This window comes from Salvelinus alpinus, chromosome 30 (assembly GCF_045679555.1).
Source record: "Salvelinus alpinus chromosome 30, SLU_Salpinus.1, whole genome shotgun sequence".
Taxonomy (NCBI): Eukaryota; Metazoa; Chordata; class Actinopteri; order Salmoniformes; family Salmonidae; genus Salvelinus; species Salvelinus alpinus.
Window position 1 is genome coordinate 34,127,797 of NC_092115.1, and position 14,693 is coordinate 34,142,489.

Here is a 14,693-nt window from a genome sequence, read left to right on the forward strand (position 1 = left end):
ATTTAAAATCTCTTTTTCAAGAGCATCCTGGCCAAGATAGGCAGCACCAAGTCATTACAAAAATTACAGACAGACAACATGAAAAACTACAAGTAATCTAGTAAAAAAACATTGAATTCACAAGAGTATAACAATATCAAAAACAGCAAATTAAAAACATTGACAGGTCAGGGAATCACCATAGTAGATAGTACATTAGAAAGCTGAAGTGTATTTTCCCAATAATGGCAACTTTCAATTGCTCATTTTGAGTGTCCATTAGGAAGCTGGTAGCTGATATCCTTCCTCTTGCTCCACATCTCACTCTAGGTTTTAAGGAGACAGCCTTCCTGTATGCCGTCTCCTCAGCAGGCCTGACTCACGCCATGGCCAAGGCATGCAGCGCCGGGAGGATGGAGCGTTGCACCTGCGATGAAGCCCCAGACCTGGAGAACCGCAAGGCCTGGCAGTGGGGCGGCTGTGGGGACAACCTCAAGTACAGCAACAAGTTTGTCAAGGACTTCCTTGGCAAACGCTCCAACAAGGACCTGCGTGCCCGCGTGGACATGCACAACACTAACGTGGGCATGAAGGTGAGTGTAGAGTGGAGCCGTGTTGAATGACGCGGTACACTTCATCTTGTTTAATTTTGGGATACAGTAATTAGTGTATCCCGCTAATAGCCCTAAACCTTTCCTGTACAAAAACCTATGAATATTTTTGGGTTGGCTGGTTGATTGATTGATTGACTGACTGACAGTGTAGTTTGCTATACCTTTTCCCTGTACAGCTACTTTAAGTACGTGAGCCTATGTTGTCCTCTCTTGAGATGGTTAAGATCCGTGGGTTTATTCCAGGGTGAATATTTTCTGAATCTCCTACAGACAACTATATAATGTGGGGTTGGTAAATTATTGTTCTCCAAATTTACCTCAGTCTAAAGACACAGCAAAATGACCAGAACCAGTGAAAATGACCAGAGAGGAATTTAATGTGACCACGAGAGGAATAACAATGACAAGAGTTTTTACAGCTATATTCCCATGGTCGACAGAGAATCGTTTACCCACATGCTGTGGTTATTAAACAAATACTATAGATCCTCACGCATCCCACTTAATGGTGAGATAAAAGGTCAGCCTAAATCACTTAAATTGACTGCTTAAAGTCAGAGGCCACACGTTAATCAAACTTTGGTTTTCCCTCTCAAATTAGAGAGTTAATTGCCTTTGTTTGTGCCTTAGCGAGATTCGACAATTGTTTGAGGTGAGGGAGCGAGTTTTTTTTTTTTCCCGGCTTGGACGTGATTTTAATAGTAAAATCAAAAAGAACAGAGAATGGTGTTAAAATGTCAAGCCAAAGCAAACTCAAGGTCCTGGCAGCCGCTACCTTTACTCAGATTTTCTCCTATTGTAGCCATTTTAATTTTAGTATGAATATAAATTATAGCAGAAGCACACTTCCCCAAATGTTAGCAGACACAAACCTCTCCCCGAAGACCCGTGGTGTGCTCTTCCTTTTCAGCTTGGCTCTCCAAATCCATTCTCAGGTTCTTTTATTTGTGATAAAAGATTTACAACACTGTTTTCGTCCAGGTTTTTTCTTATTTTCAGATTTAGTGAGGTGTACCACGTCCCATATGGAGCACAAATCTTGGAATGTGCCAGCCTCTGCATCCCTAGAACATTTAAAGCTGACATTTCACATTTTCCTGAACTAAACTGCAAGTGTGGCGAATAATGCAGCACTTCTTTCTTATTCCCCGATCTGTTTCCCAGCGTGTGAGAACAGAACCGGAGAGAGACTGTCTGTCCACTCCAGGCCTCCTCTGGAGAATATACGTTATGGATTTTAACACATAACTTTTGAACGTTGTGGTCGGCTGATGCTGACTGAGCTGTACACAAATTAACCATTCCAAGCCACAGAGATTTCAAGCAATGTCGCAACGTGTACTATTCACTGCTGTGCTGTATTTGACCAAACAAGGAGCCTTAAACACACCCGTTCACACCCCCAAAAGTTAAAGTTTGTCGAACATTAATGGTTAGAGGTGTTCTCTCAAGTTCAACTGAGTCCACATTTCATGTCATCTGGTGGGTAGATCCCATTATATGTATTATGAGAAATCTTCAGGCCTCAACATAGTTGACGTAAATCGAAACAGTAGAGTTATGAAGTTGGCCTGGTGAAAGAGATGGACCTTGGGGGTTTTTGACTCCCACATACCTTAAAACAAACCAAGAACAGGGGCCAGGGTCTGAGTCTTCTGTCTCCTTTCCCATGGCCGAGGAACTCAATGGATCTTTTCTTCAGAAAAAGTGCCTCTCAGCGTGTCCTCCACTTACTATTAGTAATAACCATGATGACTTTAATCAAACTCTATTACCGAATGTTATCGTAGCAGTCCGTATCGACACCTTCCCACCCACAAACATTATCTTTGAAACTATTGCTTATAGTGTAGCACCTTTTTTATTAAGAGTCTTTGGTTGGGGAGTGACAACAATGTGACATTGTTGTCATGTAAATGTTGTATTATGTTAATGACAGTTTATCAGCAATAATTAGAGGCTCTAGATCGTCTAACTCTGTGGTATGTATGAGTATACACAGAAAAGATAATCATGGCCTCTGTTCTCATCACATTTTAATACACTGATGTTCTGTGTGAGTAAAGGCTTCATATTGGACACATTTCTTATGAAATTAGTACTTACTATATAGGCCCATTGTGCTGCAGAAATTACAGGGGAGTCTAGGTCATTTTCTTCTTCTTTGAAACCTTGCTGTCCATACAAAGTACAAAATGGGTCAAAGTTAAGATTATGTCGTCTCAGGCCGTCCCTTTGATGCCCTGTGACGGCTGACTGTATGTTCCTCTCCTCTCCCACCACCAGGTGATCAAAGCCGGGGTGGAGACCACCTGCAAATGCCATGGCGTCTCGGGCTCCTGCACCGTCCAGACGTGCTGGAGGCAGCTCTCGCCCTTCCACGAGATCGGCAAGCAGCTGAAACAGCGCTACGAGACCTCACTGAAGGTGGGCAGCTCCACCAACGAGGCCACGGGGGAGGGGGAAATCTCCCAGGCCCGGCCCCAGCAGCAGCAGCCCCCAACGGGCCCCAGCAATGACCCGATCCCACGCACCATGGACCTGCTCCACATTGAGGACTCGCCCAGCTTCTGCCGGCCCAGCAAGTACTCGCCGGGCACCTCGGCCAGGAAGTGCTACAAGGACAAGAACTGCGACGCCATCTGCTGCGGCAGGGGTCACAATACCCAGAGCCGCGTGGTGACCCGGCCATGCCAGTGTCAGGTGCGCTGGTGCTGCTACGTCGAATGCAAGCAGTGTACACAGAGAGAAGAGGTCTACACCTGTAAAGGTTAGCCCAGTCTTAGCTTCCTGCTCGCCCCTTGCCTCTGACCGGACTCAGCAAGTGGAGGGTGGTTGTTGGTGGTGAAGGGGAGGGTGAATGGTGTTCTAGGACAGAGGTTTGACTCTCACTCACCCCCCTTGTGGCTGTTAGAAAGAGAGAGAGAGAGAGTTCTGCGGCAGAGGAGAGAGCAAGACGATGGAGATGGAGGACCTTTATAAGCACTTTGAGGGATGTTCTGTTCTATGGGTTTTGTTTTAATACCCTGTGGCCCCAGCCAATGGTGGTTGGGGTTGCAGGAGGAGATTGGCCTTGTCTGACAAAAGGGTCAACATGGGTCTCATGTTTTCTTGTTGCAGAGTTGGAGCTTTGGAGAAAGGCTACCTCACCTATTCAACATGCAGTCAGATGTGTCAGTGAGAAAAAGCAGCACTTGGCCGCTGTCTAGCATGCTGTTAATGAGGATCCAATAGAATGACCGTAATGGTAAAAGACTGGCTTTTGGGCCTCGCCCAATGTAGAAATGTGTGTGTGTGTTAGCGAGTGAGGGTGCAGAGGGGGGTCAAGTTACAACTCATATGGCAATCATGGTAACCATATTCAGAAACTGTTAAGAAGACAGGGTGTAAGATGTATTCTACACACACATATTTACACGCACACACCACTGTGTGTATGCATATGTATGTAAATAAATTAAATTGTATTATAATGATATTATATACACTTGCTACTTATCTGAATATGTTTCAACAAACCACTAACCACACAAATGTGTTGTTGTTTGTGTGTTCTCGCTCTCTTCTGCTTTTTGTTTTGACAAGGCCCTTTGGAAAGCAGCACGTGTGTGTCCTTTGTCTCACTCTGTGGATCATTTATGGACCCTTTGGGACTACTCCTTCACGAGGAGAGAAAACACGCTCATTTGTCTTTGATTCTTTTACACTAGAGTGAAATTGTTGGTGAATACATTTTGCCAGTAATTTTAGGCTACTCTTGGCCTTGAGCGAACTCAACTAATGTTCAGGGAATAACTGAAACCACTATATCTTATTTGGACTGATGGTAAAAAGAAGAAAAAAAGAAAAAGAAAAAGTGTATGTAATGAAAGTTCAGTGAGAGAATGGACTTGCTTTTCTGAGTTTAGTGTCTACTGCTGTCACCGTGACAACAGGAGACTGACCAGTGGAGAATGCATCTTCCAATCAGATGAATAGGGCTCTGACTATAACAGCTTCTTGGTACTTAGCCCTCTATTTAAAAAAAGAAAAGCAAATCTTGCTAGTAATAATACTATAAAGTTGTAAAGAAAACAGCAAAGTGTGGGGAACAGAAGAGATGTAACCCCTATACCTATTCTCTCATATCCTTCCTTCCTCTCTCTACACCCCCCATTTCATTGAAAAGTATTAACGGTTGAGATTGAAAATGAACAGTATGGAACAATGGAAAAATGGCTTAAACATTTACACCCTCAAGCAAATTTGGTATTTTAGATATAGTCCTGCTGAAGCTCACAATAATAAGGTGACAAAATGTGTTTGCGACGACAAAGCAAATGTATGCTCTAGCTGTATGCCTATGCATTGTCTATCCATTGTTTTGGGCATGGCTACCACAACTCCACGACTGCAAAGGTCTCCTTTTGTGTTGTTTTGACAGTAATTCTCTCTCAGGCAGGTTACTGTTATGTTGTACATGTCTAAAATGTAATATTGGATGCTTGATGCTTCAAATGACTGGTGGAAAAGGCAGAGCCAACCCTCTAAAACACCTACAATAACTCATGAGATGCAAAGTCTTTAGATTTCCTTTAGATATACAACCATTGTCTGTTTTAGGTGGGTGAGAATGAACTACTGAGTGAGGAACCCAACATTGTAAGATAGCCCCGTTCACGCACTGAAGCCTCAGAAGTCCTTTATCATTTCCCTTTAAAGTATTTAAAGATCCTGTATTTATGAGTATAAACAGTGCATATGTTTTTTTTTCCTTTTGCTTGTTGTAAATAACAATGGTTTATTCTCCTGTGGTATAGAGACAAGAGTGAGGCACATGGTAAAATCTCACAGGCAAGTAAGAGGAAGTTGGTAGCAATAAGGAGGTTAGGACCAAGACGTTTGATGCTGGAAAGGCAAGTGGTCAAATTTAAGTTGACGCATAAGGCTGCGGCTAAATCATGAATATGGAGTACATTGCTGCTGAAAACTTTTGATAGCACGTGATCATCAGTAAGTGAAAAACATTAGTAGATAGCTGTGGTCCAAGCTATTTTCGAGGGCATTGGCATGCTATGTTAGAAGCGGTGACACTCACAGGATTGATATATGATTCAACCCACCGTGACTGATCAAGGAAAAGCAGCATGCTTTGAGAAGGGAGTCTAGCCTAGCGAAGGTTGGTCGGTTCTTCCTCTAGAGCTGAATTCCAAACATGCCAAATAAAGAATGGTCAAAACCTACATAGAACTTTGCACGTTACATGGAATCCATAATGGCTATGCTAAGAGCCTGAGCATAAATGCCTGCTTCCCACAGCTTCTGGTGAGTGTATTCTACACACGCTCCTCTGCACAAGACTGGTTCTCTACAGTGGTAATTTATTGAACGTATACAAAAGGTCAACAGAGTCATGACGAGAGGAATACAGGATGCACATTGCATGTATTTTGTATGTTTTATACTGTACACGTACACACGTTTTCTTTTTCAAGACAAAGGACGGCATGATGCAACGGTTGTTTCTCAATTTGTCATTGTCTTAGTCCTTCATATTCTATTTTTGAACTCATAGCTCTGCACTGTGTAGTTGTCAGTGGATCATGTATACAAATCTATTTTATAGGAAAAGTGAAAACAAAAGAAAGATAAATTATTTTGAGATATTTTATGAGCATGTGTTTAATGTAAATAACGTAAAGTCAAAACTGATTTTATATACCTGTATTTTTTACTCTATTTTCCTTTAGGCTTGTATCGGTGTTTTACTTCTTTGGGGTGGAGGCTTCAAGAGGCAGTGTATTCTATAAAGTCCGTTTCTATAGATAACATTTGCAGTTCCTAAGCACAAAACAAATCCTTGCAAATTTAGTAACTAAACACTTCTCTTCCCTTTTTCAACTGTTATATACGACACATACACAACACATCTGAAGGCAATTCTAAAGGCAATTAAATAGATCATAATCAGCTGGGTTCTTTTATGTGATTGACATCGCACAGTACTGCGCAAGTATTTTTTCTAGTGTTCCGATTTGTAGCGTGATCAGTTTGTTTGAGGGGTTGGCGAGAGGTGTATGGGTTCTGTCTGTACCCCGTAACATAACCTTCTGTGCAGATAAACATACTGACCAAACGCAGAGTGGTATTGGTGTGAACTCATTTAACTTTTGGTATACTCTGATGAGAGGGTCACATTCACTGTGTACATTTGTATTAGGATTTGTGCTGTGCTTGCCAATAAACAAAACAAACATGTATTCCTCTTTGTGATAATACTATACCAGCAAAGCTTTGTCCATGTTCACTTATTCATGTCTTATGGGAATCTAAATTATTGTCCTCTACCTCATGTGTATAGCTTGTAGGTATAAACAGATCACGAATGACTGGTAAGAATGTATTTAAGTTATTTAACATCTTTGTATAACAAAGGCAAGAAAACCTGAAATAATAAATGAATTTTTAAATTATTTGAATGTTTGGTCTCATTCATACCCAGTGGTTATATAGCCATTGCTAAGAGGAGTTTGGTCCAAGTCTAAGCAAGCAAACAGTAAAGGTTCTACACCACTAATAATCCACCTTTCCTTCTACCCATAACTCAAAGCGACTTGTTGATATAGGTTCCAATATGCTATGTGATAGCATTTCCAAGCTGTTCACAGTTCTGGAGACTTAAGGGGTTGAGAGTAGTGGAGCTAAATAGAGGGAGAGGTACACATCTCCGTCATCAAATTAAAGACAAGTGCGTCCGGCTATTAGAGCCACTCTCAGTTGGAAAATGCTGTACATCGCCTGTTGTGGACTGATGTCACAGACAAGAAAGGCCCTGTCTGCGACGTGTTATGTCATGTTGAGATAAGTGTTTATTAGAATCTGATACCGACTCCTGTTGGATTACCATATACATCATGGAGACGCACCCTCTATTTGCTATGACATTTCAAATGTCTTCCTTCGACGCCCAAGGGTAGCATTACATTATCAAGCCCTACAACCATAGTCTTTCATCGTACAGTACACATTTCAATCTGTCATGGTGTCTGCTTACCAGAAAGTCAAACACATTTATTTTGAAGCTCATTACTATAGGATATCAATATAAACATTTCACTCTATTTTGGATTAGACAGTACTGGACACATTTGCCAAAACTGATACAATCTCCCTGTTGAACTAGTATTATTTAAACAAACTCAATTCCCCTACCAGATGTGTAAAGAATTAAGGGAGTCTTCTTTCTCAACAAGCTACGTGGACGAAGCTTCTCATGGCTCAATGCGCACATGCCTGGAAGCCCTGACTTAATCCGAAAGAAAGAGACCTTGAGTCCCTGAATCTGCATCAGTGGAAAAAAAACTCACATCAGATTGCGAAAACAAAACTCAATTACAGGGAGTGTATCTGTTCTAATACCTAAAACATCACTGGAAAAGCCCAAAGATATCCTCAACACGTGTAGTTGTATTACCCAGCCACTAAAGTTACAAGCAGGACGACCCTGGTGTTAGATATGCCTCCCCAGGGTCCTACTCACCTTGCCCTGAGGAACAGTGTGGCCTGAATATTCCCCACTCGGCCCCACCCCTCACTACTTCCTGCCCAGCACCAGGCTCTAATACGAGCTGTAGCTCTGCGCTGTGCTGTAATCCAGCAACGTTTTGACAGCTGTTACCATGTAGGAAGTGGGTGCCACTAGAGCACAGACTAACAAAAATCGAGTACATGCCTCAAAAAGCAAAAATCGAATACATGCCTCAAATACACCCACCCCCCTTCTTTCTCTCTCTCGTTCTCATCCTTCTGCTCTGCTGAGGCACACAATAGGATAGGCGGATAGGCCCAAGATGGTCAAAGCTTAGTGAAGAAAGCTATGAGATAATGTTAACTGAAAACCCTTGAACTGCTGAAAACGGCATAAAATTGTTAAATGCTTACATCCCATCACGCCCGCCCCCATCCCACTAGAGGATAGTGTACTTATTATAGTTTGTAGATGTTTTACTGAGGACTGTTGATTGTGGTTTAGTTGATTCCTCTGTAATTAAATGTAGTGTTGAGACCTAGGAGGTGCATGGCCGCTTAGCTGCTACTAAGTGTGCTACTGCTACTGCTGTCGAGACTGGCCAGTGACAGACTTTTAACAATTACCTGAGAGATGCAGAGTTTTACCAGTAGTACACAGCAGTACATATGACTTCAGACCGTTCCTCAGAATGCCTCAACCGTACATTTTTGCCCAAGGACGATCTCAGGATGAAACAGGGAGTGAGTTCCCTGCCCTGTAAAAACACCTTAGCTCATACAGGTCTGTGAATTTAGATTTTTTTTCTTCGTCTTTTTTAGCTCTTTGGGAAAAAGTTAGTTCCTGTCTGGAAAGTGTGATAGGAGGGGTCTGTGCTAGGCAGTAACTGCCTTAGCTCGCTCACTTCCTGCACCCTGCCCAATAACGTCCCCTGTTTACAACTGTTTTTGATTGTTGTTAAGTATCTGTCAAGGTTCCGACTTGTCCTTCATGCCTGGAAAAACATGTGAGCTCAGCATCTCTCAAAACAGGAGCAAAATAAAATGCACCAGGTGGAGGAAAAATACTTGCGCATCTGGTTGTGACTCGTGTTAAGGTATCTGCTGTGAAGACAAGGATTCCTTTGTTTAAGCTCAAATGCTGGCGTGTTATGTGATAGAATTGGAATCTTTCTGTCAGTTAGCTGTCTGAGCAAACTGGTAAATACTCCGCAATTTGAAGCTACTAGCAACCTATATCACTCATGGCACCTGACACCATGGTAATGAGGATCAACAGTTAGTAAACTCGTACGACTAATGATGGGGGTTTGTTTTTGCCTTTACTCGTCGTATGTTGAGAGACAAAGGTCCAAGGCAAGTCAACAGACAATTGACTTTAAAGATGTTTAGCAATGTTCTTTTAGCTGTGTTCAACACAGTTAGTCTCGACAGTAAGGGCTCTATTGAATCCGCATCACGGATGTTCAGCTTTACATCATGATTGAAATTGAAAGGTAATGTTCCCGACATAGCTGAGGCTGCATTCATGGTAAACGCTGCCTACGTCGGCTCAATCGAAAATTGCCTTCAAATTTCTAGCGCGGAATCTGTAACACTTCAGCTTCACAGATTGAATACAGCCTTAAGTGTTTCCACTTGTAACTGCTCTGCCACTAGTCAGGAGGTCTGCTAGCACTTTCTTTCCAACCGTGAGGAGAACCCTAGCAGACGTTGTCTGAGGCAAGATGAGATGGATAATGATCATAACTGGCTCAGGAGGTTTTCAACCGCTGTTCACAATCATAAAAATGTCAACTTCACATGACAAAGCCAATTGCTCAAAATCCCATCCTCTTTCACATCCTCGCTCCCACTCCTACCCAAATCCAGCAGAATAATTCATTATAGAACATAAATTCTATAATATTCAGATGGGCCTAAGTCAACATTTTCCTTCAGGAAAACTATAATCATAATAAATAAACAAATAAATCTATAAATAATAGTGGAGCATGTGTTTCTTTCATTGGCATACATACTTGGGGAGTGAGGAAAGCCCTGGAGATCCCATAGCGGGGTTTCTAGGGGGATGGGATAAACATAGAGCTGTGTAGAAGCCTGTGCGTTTGGCAGGGCTGATGTGCTCGCGATTGCACAGGGGGAATTGGTGCACTTGCCAGGAGAGGTGCAGGGTTAGCAGCATTTTATTCTGAGAGGAAGTTCCTTCTATTACTCCGTTATTCATCCCATTCTCTGAGGGGTTGGATGCCCTAAATGCTGTAGCAGAGACGAGCACCAATAAAACAGTTTGATCCCCATGGATATCCAACCAGGAAAGTAGTGCATATTATTTGTCAGAGCTGAAGGATATGTGGGATACACACTTCCTATTGACTTCATCACTCAAGAGTTGTGCAGTGCCTTCTTCAGAGGATGTGAATGTACCAACAGCATAGAGGTATCTGGGATATGTATTGAAAAACAAGGACTGTAACAAATGTTTGCTATCACGAAAGGGAAAACTCCCTTCACCGGACCTAACATATGTTGTTTGCATCAGGGAAACATGAAATATTGACTACTTGGAGATGCTGTGCTTTCTCACAAAATTCCCAGGTACTGTACAGTACATTCAGCTGTACTGTACTGAATGTACTGAGCAGCTCACAGATCATTGCACCTGTACATAGCCCATCTGTAAATAGCCCATCCAACTACCTCATCCCCATACTGTATTTATTTATTTATTTTGTTCCTTTGCACCCCAGTATCTCCACTTGCACATTCATCTTCTACACATCTATCACTCCAGTGTTTAATTGCTATATCGTAATTACCTCGCCACTGTATTATTGACTGTATGTTTGTTTATTCCATGTGTAACACTGTGTTGTTGTATGTGTCGAACTGCTTTGCTTTATCTTGGCCAGGTCGCAGTTGTAAATGAGAACTTGTTCTCAACTAGCCTACCTGGTTAAATAAAGGTTAAAGAAAAAATTAAATAAAAAGATTCAATGACATGACAGGCCTGGATGAATTAGGTACATAAGGATGTGGTAAGGTTCAACATGGTAAACATTAATACTGTATAACACAATTTACTGCAAACATCTAGTCAAAATAAAATACAAAAACATTGGTGAAATTCTATACCCACTATAGCATGTAGACAATTAGTGAACATAGAATCGTGGATCTGCTCTCTACGTACATGATCATTGACTATGGGATATCAGGTTGTGTCTATATCGGGGTGTCTGCCTGCAGCCTGTTGGTCAGCCTGATGAAACAGGGGGTTCTGTGCGATGGGGATGGGGATGGGGATGGTGAGATCCTGCTAACGTTTGTCCAGTAAAGATTCCCCAGCTGTCCCAAGGATTAGGCTGTGTGCTTATGTGATTAGGCCACATGGCACCGTGGCTAGACCAGGCGCCTCTGGCCCACCCGGGGAATGTGTGATGGGACATGGGATGGCTTGTACCCAGTAGTGATGTTTAGAGTTGTAGTGACATGTTTTGGAGATTTAGAGATATCTGTCTATTATTTTGAATGCCAGAAATTGAACAGAAGTATTTAATACACTGAGTACAAAACATTAAGAACACCTCAACATGCGTCGAATACAACAGGTGTAGACCTTACAGTGAAATGCTTACCCACCACCCCTTAACCAACAATGCAGTTTCAAGAAAAATAAGTGTTATGTAAAAAAATAGATAAGTAAAAAATAACCTTCCTAATACTGAGTTGCTGTCACTCATTGCAAAGATACACAAGGACCTTCAGCGTTCTCTGTTACTGGGGGAGGGGTCTATTAGCTAATCACACCCTTTTAGTATGTCATACATTTGAGGATTCCATTCATAATTTGGTTTGTCTAAATCCAAAGTGTCACTTGGTGTTAGTCAATTGAAATGAAGGGAAATAACAATTGTGAGCAACATTTTTAATCATATCACTTTGGCAAATTATTTATAAAGGATTGATGACCTTAGATTTAAGCATTTGTGGCTTCCATTTCAGAAAATCCTTATTTACCAAAAATGTGTAATTGGTGTCACCGTCATTAATGTTACCATATGGCACAATGTCATCATAATGGTAAAAATGATTTAAAGTAATTAAAATACCATATTGGTTTATTTAGAATGGGAAGAAGTACCTAAATACATTTAAATAAAATACATCTAGAAAAATGGGGTACATTTTTTTCAAAATCAAATGTGACCGTAATTCAATCACCCAGATGAATGTGTTGATTCTAATATAGTCCAAACGACCATAAATGAGAAGTCACCTTTGCATACAATTAAACATCTAATACATGTTCTCACTGAAGAGTAATTATTGTGAAGTTATTGATTTCTACAAAAATAACAACCGACAAAGGTCCTGATGGGAAGCATGGGAAAGTTCTAAAACATGTTAACGGGAAGAACTCCAGCTTTCCCCCTGTATCCTCTTACCGAAATGTGTTAATGTTGGCTGAGAGCTCAATTTTGACTGACATGTGGAATGACAAACAGTGTGACAGCATGGTGCGTGCTGTGAGCGCCGCATCCCTCCAGCTCAGAGCCCTGCACAGCTGCACACGGTGGAGGAAGTCCACACACACTACCAGACACTATGGCACAGAGTCAACAGAAACGCTGACCTCATGGGTCATAACCAGCGTTAGCTAAAGTAAGGTAGTGAAAGCATTTGAGTAGCCCGTAAAATCAGATATTCTAACACAAATATTCTCTGCTCAACCTGTGAATGTGCAGTGCCGCTAACTTTTACTTGCTCTCTCTCTCCCTCTGACTCTCTCGTTCTCTCTCTCTCTTTCTCTTTCTCTCTTCCTCCCTCTCTTTCTCTCACTCTCGCTATCTTTCTCACTCTCTTGATGACAAAATATTTCTGGTGGTCTATCAACAGTATTAACCGATATTAAACAGTTTTACTGTATAAGGAAAACCGTTGTAGAGCTGCAGCAGAACAGACATTTACTGTTGGGGGTGAGAGGCTGTGGGCAGACACCCTCTGTCTCACCAGCTGTGCAATTCAAACAGTCTATTTAGCTACCTACATTTATAGAGTGTCTCATGGAGCACTGTCACATTTGTACTCATTCGAGTCAACGTCAAAGTCCATGATGCCAATTCAAGCACTTTCAATTTACTGAATAAAACTGTGTCTATTAATCTTCAACCAACAATGTTATAGTTAATTATGTTGTTGTGCAAATAAGGGTCCGTCCCCGTGAGTTTATTTTTCTTTCCCGAGTATTTTAACACCTTAAGACATGCCAATAGTGAATGGCATAATGAAACGTGGTAGATGTGTGACTGAGTTTGAGGAATGCACTGAGCCCTACAGCCCTCCAGCCCTAGCTACTGTTGTAATCCCAACCACAAATGCTAGATAGCTTGCCTTAGTGTGAATTCCCACCCTGGCTGTTTTTTTCAGCCAGGCCCGTGTTTGCCAACCAAATTGAATCCCAGTGGATAGGGGGGTCTTGTTTAACCGAGAGGCACTTAAAGATCTGTCACAAAGAGCTCAACAAGAGTGGCTTGCTGGATTTCAATGGGAGTCTCTCATAAAGAAGGGGGAACTATTCTAGAAGAAGAAAAAACATGGAGAGGGGGGCGGATCTCCATTTTGTGTGAATTTGGTCATTTGTTGACTGAGGTCGGCCCCTTAAGATTAGTGGGGCGAAATGTGTTAATCGATTGATTTTGCAGGAGTTAACACACTGGCCCGGGTCCAAGTGAGACTTAAGTCACAATGAAGAGTGGAGGACAGATATTGAGAGGAGATGGTGGGAAAGTTGAAATGCTGCTTTTCTTTGAGAAAAAGAGGGAATTTGAAGATCAATCTGAAGAGGAAATTAGAACGATGGCCTGCGGTAGGTTTGTTTCACTCTAAAACCAACTCCATGGATACTCTTCCTCATCTCCTCCACCTGATCAATGGAATTTAGTTGAAAATCATTGTTAGCGATTTAGTTAACGTACATCTTTATTGTTACACGTTTACGTGGATAAGAAGTGTATATATAAGATATGTCAGGGTTTGTGTGCAGAGATGTAGCGGAGTCAAGCGCAGGACACAAGTGTTGAGCAAAACAACGGCGTTTACTCAAAATACAAGCAAAAATTCCTCATAGGGAATATAACCAACACCAACAACAACCACTAACGAAACAAACAATCACGCACAGAACAGAAATGTATGCCAGAGGGTTAAATAGGGAACATGATAGGGGAATTGAAACCAGGTGTGTGTAATACAGACAAAACAAAACGAAACTGAAAAATGGATCGGTGGTGACTAGAAAGCCGGTGACGTCGACCGCCGAACACCACCCGAACAAGGAGAAGGGCCGACTTCGGCGGAAGTCGTTACAATATGAAGGGTAAGGTATCAGACAAGGCTGTCAGATGTCTGTAATCAAGGTTATCCTAACTATGTTGAACTAGACCAGGTATTCCCAAACTGGGGTACGCGCAATGCCATCGGTGGTACGCCAAATAAAAATGTGATTCACATTAAAAAATATATATATACACGACCATTCCAAAGTTTTGGGTCACTTAGAAATGTCCTTGTTTTTGAAAGAATATCAAATTT

The 14,693-nt window shown here is 41.8% G+C and overlaps 1 protein-coding gene across 1 annotated transcript in view; it reads left to right on the top strand.

Moving 5' to 3' along the window:
• LOC139559846 (protein Wnt-9a-like) overlaps positions 1–4,076 on the top strand; it is a 29,275-nt gene extending 25,199 nt beyond the window's left edge. The window contains exons 3-4 of the mRNA XM_071376223.1: positions 310–572; positions 2,880–4,076. Coding sequence (XP_071232324.1) covers positions 310–572; positions 2,880–3,368 — 752 coding nt within the window. The 3' untranslated portion in view covers positions 3,369–4,076. The remainder of the gene's footprint in view (positions 1–309; positions 573–2,879) is intronic.
• Positions 4,077–14,693: the final 10,617 nt, after the last annotated feature.